Genomic DNA, 12,383 nt, shown 5'->3' with positions numbered 1-12,383 from the left:
CTGAGTTTCTGGGACTGTGGTGCAAGAACATCCCCGTGGTCCCCGAGGCCAAGGTCAATGTGCGTGTGCTGCTGTTGCAGGTTATTGGAACGTCACCGTGTACGGGCGCAAGCACTGCTACCGGCTCTACACCAAGCTGCTCAACGAGGCCACCAGGTGGTCCAGCGCCATTCAAAACGTGACCGACACCAAGGCCCCGATCGACACCCCCACCCAGCAGCTGATTCAAGACATCAAGGTAAGACAAGGCAAGCCCACCAGGCTGGCTTTGTGCTCACAGATTCTACCCCTTGGAGCATCAAGACCTGAATATTAGTTGAGCTTAATTTTTATTCTGTAATGAAAACTAGTATTTGGTTGATTTGGGGCTTGAGTATCCTGCTTTTAGGAATCTGAGGTTCCAGGTGAAATTTTACACCAAAAATCACCTCTGCGGGGATGCTGGGGGCAGCCCCACCTGTTGGGCTCTGTGGGCAGGAGGACATGGGTCTGCAGTTTAGGGTGTAGGACTCCCTGCCCGCGCACAGGGATGTAGTGATCTGTGTCAGGAGCCACCTGCCCTGCCACAGGTTTCACCTCAGCCCCCGCTGGAGACCTTGAAGGCATCACACAGTACTTCTGCTCTTACTGTACGGTTTCTAGACCATGCGGGTGGATTCAGAAAGAACCCAGATGGCTCTAGAATACTGGGGATTTCTGTCAGGCACGTCCAGGCTCCCAGAAATTTTAGTTGCCCAGTGAGTGTGTGTTACATGAATGACTGAACGATTCGGCGGCAGCCGAGAGCGAGGAGTCTTGCCCTCGGTTTGCAGGAATGGAAAGGGAGACGCGGCTGTTCCGGCCGTGCTGCTCGCAGAGCTGCTCGCTCGGTCCCCGTGCAGAGCCCAGTCAAGGAATTATTCTGGCTGCCGTTTCCCCAAGTTTCCTGTGCAGGCAGCTTCTCAGGGCAAAGGACAGAACTGAGGCTATGACAGAGAAGATGCTAGAATGATAGTGAGGCAGGTATTTTACTGAAGGACATCAAAGGAAATTAGCTAATCGGATCCAAGAGACAACTCTGCTTTTGTGGGGGTGGGAGAGGGTCTAATACCAGTGGTGTATAATTTCCCACCAAATTCAAGATGGCCTCCGGATGCCAAAGTGATACATTTTCTGGTTATTTGGAGCCAGTTTCCAGCAAGCTGGTGGTTCTCCAATACTCCAGAGCTTTCCATGGAACCCGGGGTGCTGGATACAAACAATTTCAGTTTTACCCTTAAAAAATGACTTTTTAAAGCTTTCTTTTGAGAAAGGAATAAAAATTTCACATGACAGCAAACTTGTTCTTCAAACCTGTATCTTATCTGTTTTTGTATTCTCTAATTGATTTAAATTCAGACATTAAAAGAGTAAACAAAATTTACCAAATATGAAACAATGCATCTTAAGAAATGAGTCAAGTTACCCTAAAGAAATACACACAAAATTTTCTTCAGTAATTAAAAACATTTTTTTTGCTTTCCACTGGATGTTATTGAAGAAGTTTTATAGTGGAAATGAACTTAGCATGATAGAATGATTCATTGCCTCTCCTCCAACTTTTCTGTTTATTTAAAGGTCTAAAAGTAACTTTGGCTTTTTCATATCCCAGATTAACATTTTAGGAGCATAAATATATGATGCAATTCTGTGAGAAGCTGTCTTAAATTTCAAGGCTGGAAGGGCAGGCATGCATGTGGAAGAATTGTCTCCGCAATGACATATTATCATGTGTAGTTTTCAGGTACAGAGAGAATACAAAAGGACAATTAAAGAGGTGGCAAAATGTATTTTTAAGTAAATTATAGATTGACATGATTGATGGCTAAAAAGAGAAGTTTAAATTAATTTCTTTAAGGATATATACTCTCCCAGGGGGGATTTTTAAATAATTTAGGAAAATATATGCACACGAAATGAAGAGAATGAGCTATAAGAATGTATTTTTGTGATTTGTCTTCAAACACAGATTGTGGGTATCTTTGTGTTTGAAATTATCAACTCTACATTCCTCCGCCAGTACTCCACCAGGCTTAGGGATATGAGACTTTTGAAAAATATTCATATGTAGGAAAATAGTTGATTTTGTTCGTTTTGAGATAGGCTTTTCAGGGTAAGCTTGCTTTCTCTCTTGTCGTGGCTCCCGTATTTTGAAGGAGAACTGCCTAAACTCGGACGTGGTGGAGCAGATCTACAAGCGGAACCCGATCCTCCGATACACCCATCATCCGCTGCACTCCCCGCTCCTGCCCCTCCCATACGGGGACATCAATCTCAACTGTGAGTCCGCAGCCCTCCTGGACTGCTCTGCAGAGACCACGATGTTCTTCTCCCTGCTAAGTCTTTAGCTCTAACATAGTAGCATTTATTTTTAATTCAAAGACTCTCTTAGTCATCGTGAATGAGGACAAAAAGATAAAATATGGTCATTGGTCATTACTAAAGCAGGGATTTTAGAGTGTGGTTGTGGTAATGCAAGGATTGATTGTTGTAGTAAAAGAAAAGATTTAAAAGGAAGTCAGAAAACATCAGCACTGCCCATGAACTCAGAGCAGCCTTCAGTATACTGCACAACCAGAACCTAAACTATTTTGCGTTCCAGTGTGGAACCTATTTGCTAACAGACTAGCTTTTGAGTAAGCATTTTATGTCGTAAAAAGTTCAATTATATAACAAAACATTGTCACTTATCCACCTCTGCATTTTTAGAGCTTTGTTCGGCTGATTTAAATGTGTAGGGAATGGGTGGGCCCTGTATCATGAAGTGGTTATTTTTCCCCATTTATTCTTTCTTTTATCCACTGCTCAGGTTATACTCTCTCTAAAGCCCTTGAGTGACTTCTGTGTTTATTTGCTTGTCCTAGTGCTCAAAGACAAAGGCTACACAACCCTGCAGGATGAAGCCATCAAGATATTCAATTCCCTCCAGCAACTGGAGTCCATGTCTGACCCTATTCCAATAATCCAGGGCATCCTACAGACAGGGCACGACCTCCGACCTCTGCGAGATGAGCTTTACTGCCAGCTCATCAAACAGACCACCAAAGTGCCCCATCCCGGCAGCGTGGGCAACCTGTACAGCTGGCAGATCCTGACGTGCCTGAGCTGCACCTTCCTGCCAAGTCGGGGGATTCTCAAGTATCTCAAGTTTCACCTGAAAAGGTAAAGCAGGCAGGAATGTGCGGTGAGCTGGGCAAGGGGTGATGTGATGGGTCCTCATTCGGATAAACAGGCTCTTGAACAAAGACACCTCGAGGCCAAGCAAGGTGGCTCAAACCTGTAACCCCAGCACTCTGGGAGGCTGAGGCGAGAGGTTCATTTGAGCTCAGGAGTTTGAGATCAGCCTGAGCAAAAGCAAGACCCCATCTCTACTAAAAATAGAAAAAATTAGCCGGGCACAGTGGCATGTGCCTGTAGTCCCAGCTACTCAGGAGGCTGAGGCAGGAGGATCGCTTGAGCCCAGGAGTTTGAGGTCTCAGTGAGCTATGATGACGCCACTGCACTCTAGCCCGGGTGACAGAGCAAGACTCTGCCGGGAAAAATAAAAAAAAAAAAACACAGAAGACACTTCTAGTGGGGCAGGGACCACCAGATCCGACTCAGGTCACCTGAGCAAGCTTAGAGAATGCGGACACCCTTTTTCTCTTTAAGCCACGCAAGGTTATTTTCAGGGACCCAGTCACTTTTGGTTATAGCATCCTAATGTGTAGGACATTGGATACATTTAATTACCACTACTCTGTTAAAAAAAACAACTTGGATAGTTGTTCCAGATCAAACAGGTGGAAATCATCTGGTTGATATTTCGATTAGCTATGGGAAGACACTATTCATATGACAGTATGAGGCATGACTCTTTCAAATATTAACAGTGCTGCGGAGGTGAGCTGGCAGCGAAAGTGCTCCCAGTCAGACATTGGCTCTGTGGGTTTATTTTGTTTTTAAACTAAACCTGCACAGACTGAACCAGGCCCTTGCCAGGAAGTCACTGGTGCTCTGTTCACCTCTGGGGGGCCCGTTCACCGTGCTGGTCTGCACAACCTTGACACGGCCCAGCCCCCGGCAGCCAGCCCTCCTCAACCTAGCATTAACGGTCAGTGTTTGTCTCCTAGGATACGGGAACAGTTTCCAGGAACCGAAATGGAAAAATACGCCCTCTTCATCTACGAATCTCTTAAGAAAACCAAATGCAGAGAGTTTGTGCCTTCCCGAGATGAAATAGAAGCTCTGATCCACAGGCAGGAAATGACATCCACGGTGTATTGCCACGGCGGAGGCTCCTGCAAGATCACCATCAACTCCCACACCACGGCCGGGGAGGTGAGGCGGGCGCTGCTGCTTCTCCTTCTGTTTGATGCGTTACTGCTGATACGCCCGAGTCGGGAACGTTGCGCATCGTTTGTTTGGCTCACACGCACGGTTGCAGTTTACACAGTACAGCTGCTCAATGATCAAGGAAATAAGTGTAACCCGCAACCAACCACATGTATGGAGAGGTAGAGAGATATGTATTAAGATGAGCGGAAACACAAAGTTAAACTCCTCCCGAAATATCGGAGACATAATCTTGCTAATCTGAGAAGCACCCAAGTATCTAGTAGAGATTGCAGACCTGGCTCAGATATACCCAGTATGATAAGAGTTTATTGTATTGCTTCTGCATCAAAGTGTTTCTGTTTGCCACATGATTGTCTAGAATGTTGGGTCAGATGCACGTATTCTTTTTAAATTTAAACTTATTATAAAACTAACTGACCGAAAAAAAATAGTGTAATAAAATCCTCCCGAAAGGCTTCTTGTGTAGAAAAAATGTTGTCTGAAGTCACTCTGGTTTCTTGGAGTTTGTGAATTTATCAGATAAAAGACAGGGCTTTAGTTTTTCATCTACTTTTCCTGCTAATGTGGGTTTGCAAGACATCAGCCCAGCTTTTGCCCTACTGATGAGCAAAATACCCTGTGTTCTTTCTTGGCAAGGAAGAGATATGACTAATTTCAAGGGAACAGGGGAAAAACAGAACATTTGAAATTCTGGAATGAACACATAGGATGGTTTTCGGGGACTGCTTGGAGCCTCACTTGTGCCGGCAGCTCCCTCCAGGTTCAGATGAAGGCACATTCTGGAACCATGTGGTGGGACCACAGCCTGTGGAGCTGAAGCCCCCGATATGTCTTCCAGGTGGTGGAGAAGCTGATCAGAGGCCTCGCCATGGAGGACAGCAGGAACATGTTCGCCTTGTTTGAGTACAATGGACACGTCGACAAAGCCATTGAAAGCCGAACCATCGTGGCTGATGTTCTAGCAAAGTTTGAAAAGTAAGTTCCTTTTCCCTAACATGCCAGAAAAGTAAATAAGAGAAATTAAGAGCCAGGTTGAGGATTTGAACTTCTGTTGCATTTTTGGCTTCATCGTATATTGGAGTTAGTTTTATTTTATGTATGTTGAAGCAGATTTAATTTTCTGTTTCTCTGTGTTAGGTGTTTTTCTTGATTCCTAGATAGTCATCATCTCATGATTTAACTTGTCAGGGGTCCTTTACTCCATTCTTTCTCCCAGTCTCCTGTAGTACTCATTTTCTTGGAATTTCTTAATTTCAAGGTTTCTACTTGTCACTTAGCTTTGTAATTAGACTAATGGACTCAAGCCAACTTAGAACTCTTCAAACTACATTTTATATCTACAGTATAAAATGGACCTACAATATTTGATCTATGATTTCACATCCCCTATGTAGCACAAAAGATATTTCTGCTTGGTGTAAACGTAGCAGAAGTACAAGAATATTCATGTCATTTATTATAAATGTTATTGTAATTTATTTGAAGCTTGGTAAAGGAAATAAAGAAATAGGATTTGGTGTTTTTTCTTCTTACAGATTCAGTGTAATGCTTAGCTAGTACTGATTAGACTGGCCCTTGTTAGCTCAGTATTTAACTGAGGCTGCCTGTTTGTTTTCTTGAGACCAGAATGCAAGGTTAGATCCGATCTCTGGGCACTCTGATAAGCCTCCCTTTTCTTGTTCTGTTTGCTCCCCCATCCCTTTGTCCATGCTGTTAGCCTGGATGGAGTGTCTGTCCCCTTACAGAGAATATGCCATAGAAAGTCAGCTCCCTGCGGGTCACCGAAGGCCCCTCTCTCGTTTTGCCTTCTGAGTCTGTCCTGACTTCTGTCCGTAGGCTGGCGGCCACGTCAGAGGCCGGGGACCTGCCGTGGAAATTCTACTTCAAACTATACTGCTTCCTGGACACAGACAACGTGCCAAAAGACAGCGTAGAATTCGCATTTATGTTTGAACAGGTAAAAGGAACGTTTAGAGACAGATTTCTTTGCCGGCAAAAGAAAGTGAATCCCATTAACACACCTTATACATTTACTGCTAGTCCTTAGAAATTGGGAGTGGCTTAGATTTTCCAGCAAAAACTAGGCTGGCTGCTCTTTCATTCTTTTGTAGGATGAAACTTCTATATATTTTATTTGAACATCCATGCCAGGAAGTGTTCTAATTGGTGGGAGAGAGACCACAGGGAATAAGATAGGGGACATGTGCCAGATAGTATCTGTGCTGCGGAGAAATTTAAATTTGAAGCAGCAAAGGGGGTTAGTGTGCAATTTGCACAGGGCAATCTGGGAAGGTGACAATTTGAGAGCAACCCTGATGGGGTAAGCAGGCCATGCGGGCATCCTGTAGCACAGCAGTGCCTTGACCTGAAAGCTGACATCCCCTCATTTCAGGCCCACGAAGCTGTCATCCACGGCCACCACCCGGCCCCTGAAGAAAACCTCCAGGTTCTCGCTGCCCTGCGGCTGCAGTACCTGCAGGGGGATTACACGCTGCACGCCGCCGTCCCCCCTCTCGAGGAGGTCTATTCCCTGCAGAGGCTCAAGGCCCGCGTCAGCCAGTCTACCAAAAGCTTCACCCCGTGCGAGCGGCTGGAGAAGAGGCGGACGAGCTTCCTGGAGGGGACACTGCGGCGGAGCTTCCGGACGGGCTCTGCCGTGGTGCGGCAGAAGGTGGAGGAGGAGCAGATGTTGGACATGTGGATTAAGGAAGAGGTCTCCTCTGCTCGAGCCAGCATCATTGACAAGTGGAAGAAATTTCAGGGAATGAACCAGGAAGAGGCCATGGCCAAGTACATGGCCTTGATCAAGGAGTGGCCTGGCTATGGTTCCACGCTCTTTGATGTGGAGGTGAGAACGGCCGCTGGTGGTCGGGGAGGGCAAGGTACTGGTGTCTCGGGACGTGGTTCACGGCCAAGTCCATGTGGAGGGCAGGCGAGATGGAGAGCTTTGCTCTCTCACCCTCTTTCACTAGAGACCCCCAAATTTTACCATTAACATCCCTGTCTCCCCAGAGTTTTTGTCCTTTGTAGTAAATGCTTCTGTAATATTAAGAATGAATCCAAAATTAAGATGTCATCTAGAATAACTTCTACTCTTCCTTATGGAGGCTGTACATCTAATTTTAAAAAAGGCTGATAAAAATCTTCATTTAAAAAATAAAACATCTTTAGAACTATATATACGAATTAGAAACTTTAGATATACTTGAATTTTACTTTTTTGTTTTTTCCCCACACCCTGTTTAAAGGGAAGAATTTCTATTTCATAATTGGAATTTATCCATTAACATCAACCCAGTACTGATTTTTTTTTCTTAAGTAGACCATTTATTGAAAAGAAATTTTACTGGTGGTCTAGATAAGGGTTTGGCAAACTGTGGCCTGTGGTCAAACCTTACATGCCGTCTTTTTGTAAAGTCTTATTGGAAAACAGCCAAGCTTGTTCCTTTAGGTGTTTTCTCTGTTTTCATGCAGGAACTGCAGAGTTGAGTAGTTGTAAGAGACTGTATGGCCCAAGAAGCCTAAAATATTTACTGTGTGGCCCTTAACAGATAAGTTTGCCAGCCCCTGGTCTAGATCAGCTCCATTTTTCTTATGATCACAATAATACAGCGTGTTATCTGGTGACTTTAAATTGAGGCTCTGTATAAATCTAAATATTGATTACATACTCTGAGATCCCTTAGTGGCTTTTCATTGGTTACTGTTTTTGGTTTGGTTGGCTGCTTGCTTCAATTATACTTGTTTTTAAGTATGAAAAAAATCAAGTGCTTTGTACGACACACCTCCTCTTTTTAGCGTCCCTGACTGGTACCCCTCCTGTTTGTACTGGTTCCAATCAGCCCTGTGTTGTTATCCCAGCAAATGGGCTCTTGTTTTCTTTCGTCATTCTGCACAAGGAAGCCTATAGTTAAACCAGTGACGTCCCTGATCCTACTCTATATCCACAAGATCCTTGCGAAGAGCAGCCGGCACTGCTCAGCATAGACTGATTTGGAGAATTCTCCTCTGTGATCCCGGTTTTGTGTTTGAAGAGTAACCATCCCAAAACAACATTGGAGGCAGAAACAGGGAGAGAAGAGTGGACCTGGCCCAGGCTTGCTGGGGGTCTTTGTTAAGCTCTAGGCCACTTCCTTGTAGCTAATTCAGATGACTAGTACAAAGATGCCAAGAAGTAGATAGTCAAAGCAAGATGTTAGACTTGGCCAATGAGCTTTTCCCAAATGCGTGAGATTAATTAAATAGTCAGTTCAACCAAGATAGCCGGAGAGGTGCCATTTCTCGTTTTTCAGTCCCCTCCAAGCATGCGTGCACGCTGAATGCATTCAGTGCTCTGTGCTTGACGCAAAGCCTGTCTTATGGTTTATACGCGTTGTGTTTCTTACTGCTTTGGGCCTGAACTCTTACACCGACTCTCCTGCCCACCAGTGCAAGGAAGGCGGCTTCCCCCAGGAGCTCTGGCTTGGTGTCAGCGCGGACGCCGTCTCTGTCTACAAGCGTGGGGAGGGGCGGCCGCTGGAAGTCTTCCAGTATGAGCACATCCTGTCTTTCGGGGCACCCCTGGCAAACACGTACAAGATCGTGGTCGACGAGAGGGAGCTGCTCTTTGAAACCAGTGAGGTAAGAGGCAAAGCGAGGTAGACTTTTCTTGCATGGCCTTGACAGAACAGAAAAACAATGCCCCGTTTCCTGATGCCCTTGACCAAGTCGCTCTCCTTGAATATTTCTCTTTAAAACGTGAAAATACGATGTGGTGGTCCCTCCCCAGGTTCCAGTTCCTCAAAAGCCAAAATCCGATAACCCCAAATTTCTTCTGTATACCTTTGCAATGCAGAAATTTGGTTTCATTGGATCAGGGAGTCTTAGAGGAAAGGAAGAGAAAGGGAAATAATGTAGACATCCAAGAAAAAGTGTATACTTTGGCAGTAAAACCTTGTGGAAGTTAGTTGACAATTATGGCAGAGTCACAGCTCTGAGACTGAGCTCTGGTGGCGTCCGCGGAGCAGGAGGGAGCCGAGGGGCTTGGCCACTCCGGGCACAGCTAATTCTGGGTCGCAGAATCACACACACTAAAAAAGCCTCTAAATAGGTGGGCACTTGGCTCCAATATTTAAAAAATGTGATAATAATACAAGAGGCCTGTTGTGCCCCCCACAAAGGGAGCTGCTGGCCAGTGCAGGTGCTGTTGGAAATGAGCTGCCCGCTGCGTGGCGTGGGGGAGCGAGGAGGGCGTCCGAGGTGCGGGGAGGGTGGGCGCGGCCGGCTCAGCAGGCTAACCGGGAGCTGTGCAGCCAGAGGGTCCCAGGTGTCAGGCTGCAGGATTTGATCAGATCCAGTAGATAACAGGGAGCTTTGATCACGTGTGACGTAACAACAGTGGTTGTACAAACAGCAGTGTGGGGCGGGGTTGGAAGGAAAGAGAGCAGGGAAATGGAAGCCGGTAGTGATGCTCTGACAGGGATCCAGGCCAGCCGTGAGGAGGGCGGGCCAAAGGGGTGGCAGTGATGGTGGCGTCGTCGGAAGGAACTGACAGGAGAGCCTGGCGTGAGGAGGTGGCTGGTGTGGAGCAGAAGGGGCCTGGCGTCTGGGGACCTCTCCAGCCCCTGAGGGCCTCAGTTCCCTGTGGCTTCAGCTGCATCCTGAGCGTTGACTAATATTAGATGATCCAGTCTTTAAGGCTATGCTTGTGGACCGTCGTTTCGCACTGATTTTTAGGGGGAATAGTAATCCCAGCCCTCATGATACCAACTGACTTCAGTGTCCTCGGGTAGGTTTGTTTTTTAATGTGCAAAATCTGACAATTCACATCAAGCAAAATTGTCATTTTTGTGTGCAAGAACCACCAGGTGGTGCACATTGTATTTGGAAAAGCCACAATTCCCCTTCTGTCTGACCAGGAATAGGGAGAAGCGCTCAACTCAGCTTCATACAAAACTTGGGCTGTGGATTAGCATCAAAAGCTGCTGGCTTTTGCGTGGAGGATGGACAGAGAACGTCTGGTTATTAGGCTGGGCCCTTTGACTGGGTGTAGGCTCTTGACCGTGTCTGTTCTGCTCGGCCCTGGCAGGTGGTGGACGTGGCCAAGCTCATGAAAGCGTACATCAGCATGATCGTGAAGAAGCGCTACAGCACCACGCGCTCCGTCAGCAGCCAGGGCAGCTCCAGGTGAAGGCAGGAGTGAGCCCACGTGTCTTTGCTGTCTGAACGCATCGCCCTCCGCGGGCCTCCTCAGGCCTCCGCTGGCTCTGTTGTGCCGAGCCCAGCCAGGAGCAGAGCTGCCCAGGCTTTCTGGAAGCCCCTGGTCGGAGGGAGGTGTCTCCAAGGGTCCTTTCGGCCTGCCAACTTCAATGATCCTGTATTAAGCTGTCAACCTTAACAGTCTGCACAATTTCCAAAGCTTTACTACTCTTAGATGACACATGCCTTAAAAAAGTAAGAAAGAGGGGGAAAACCACGCTGCCGCCAAAGCAGCCAGAAGTGCCTTAACTTGTGGAACCAATACTAATCCACCTTAGCTGTGCTACTGAGGGGAACTGCTTCCCCCACTTTGGCGGAGACTTATGGAGCCTGGAAGGGGGGCCTTATTCATCTCTTATGCACTAACCTCCCGGCCTGATTTCCCTGAGTTTGAGGGAAGGTGAGGGAGCAGGGAGGGGGGCCGAGAGCGCGAGGGGACAGTGTGTTTGAGTCGGAGTGCTGCTGGCAGCCTTCCTGGCAGACATGTATTGACATTTTTCTTTGTTTCATCTTTCGAGTGTACGTGCTTGCCTGTGCATGCATGTGTTCATAAACTCACCACTTTAATCATGGTTTCATGAGCATTAAAAAGCAAAGGGAAAAAGGATGTGCAATGGTGTAAACAGTCTGTCTGTATATTTTAATAGCGCAGAGTTAAGAGTCTCAATTGTTACTTTATAAGGTGGTTTTATTAACAACCCAGAATCCTGGATTTTCCTGTCTTTGCTGTATTTCGAAAAACATATTTTGACTCAGTTAGTTTTGTTTTACATGTAGCAAAGTCTGCGATCTGTGCCTGCTGTATTATAAACAGATACGTGGCCTACAATATAACTGTATTTATAAACCACTCTTCAACACCTGGCTCCAGGGCTGGTTTTAGAAGAATAATGAAGTCATTTTGGAGTCTTTCATGTCTAAAAGATTTAAGTTAAAAAAAAAATATGTTTCTTTGAAGGTTAGCTTGTATCAGTCATCCTGGGTAGATTACAGATATAACCATGTTGACTATGGGGGAAGATGCTGCATTCCTGAAAGATATAACATGTGAGCAAATCTTTAAAGGACCCTGACATTAAATGCTGAGGCTTTAATAAAATACACACCTATTTTATTCCAGGTTTATAATGGTGGTCTGGACAAGACACCTGTAAATAAGTCAGCATTTATGACCAGAAGAAGAAGAATCTGGTCTTGGACTTTTATTTTTATATGGAAAAGTTGTAAAGACTTGGGCCAACTAAGTCTACCCACAAAGAAGAAAAGAAATTTGCCTTATCCCTTATGCACAACCATGGGAAATTGTTGTTGGCTCCCAGAAAGTCTGACAATAAAAGATATTAGCTAACATGCCATGTGTTTCCTTGATCGGAGGTGGCTCCAAATACCATGGGGTGGGGGCTTGTTTTGCTTTTGGTTTTGTGGTGTTAATGCTTGTGGTTTCAGAGCGTCTGAGCATTGGGTTTCGTGTACTTGCTCACCAGGTCTAAACGCAGACCTGTAGTGATCTCGACTGTTCTATTAGCTGCTGAGTGTGACGCCAAGACAGCCGAGAAGGTAAAAGAAGAACTGGTAAATGAATCACACAAATCTGAGAACTTGAAATGTGGTTATGTCGGACAGTCCCCTATTGCCTACCCCCAAAATGTACCTGCTCTTGAAATCTGTGACCCTAGAACCTGCCTGCCCCTCCCTGTGGAGTAGAACATACCGGTATGCAGTCTGGTTTTCCATTTACCCAGAGGACCAGCCCAGGAGATAGGGACCTGTGGAGGCCTGGAGGCTGGACG

The 12,383-nt window shown here is 46.0% G+C and overlaps 1 protein-coding gene across 1 annotated transcript in view; it reads left to right on the top strand.

Annotated features, from left to right (window-relative positions):
• MYO10 (myosin X) overlaps positions 1-11,943 on the top strand; it is a 205,276-nt gene extending 193,333 nt beyond the window's left edge. The window contains exons 33-41 of the mRNA XM_045566523.1: positions 81-238; positions 2,175-2,298; positions 2,883-3,180; positions 4,131-4,338; positions 5,195-5,331; positions 6,193-6,313; positions 6,749-7,204; positions 8,785-8,976; positions 10,424-11,943. Of these exons, the coding sequence (XP_045422479.1) occupies positions 81-238; positions 2,175-2,298; positions 2,883-3,180; positions 4,131-4,338; positions 5,195-5,331; positions 6,193-6,313; positions 6,749-7,204; positions 8,785-8,976; positions 10,424-10,525 (1,796 nt within the window). The 3' untranslated portion in view covers positions 10,526-11,943. The remainder of the gene's footprint in view (positions 1-80; positions 239-2,174; positions 2,299-2,882; positions 3,181-4,130; positions 4,339-5,194; positions 5,332-6,192; positions 6,314-6,748; positions 7,205-8,784; positions 8,977-10,423) is intronic.
• Positions 11,944-12,383: the final 440 nt, after the last annotated feature.

The sequence above is a fragment of the Lemur catta genome, chromosome 12, assembly GCF_020740605.2.
Source record: "Lemur catta isolate mLemCat1 chromosome 12, mLemCat1.pri, whole genome shotgun sequence".
NCBI lineage: Eukaryota > Metazoa > Chordata > Mammalia > Primates > Lemuridae > Lemur > Lemur catta.
The sequence above is the reverse complement of the archived record's forward strand: the minus strand, read 5'-3'. Positions and strand labels throughout refer to the sequence as shown.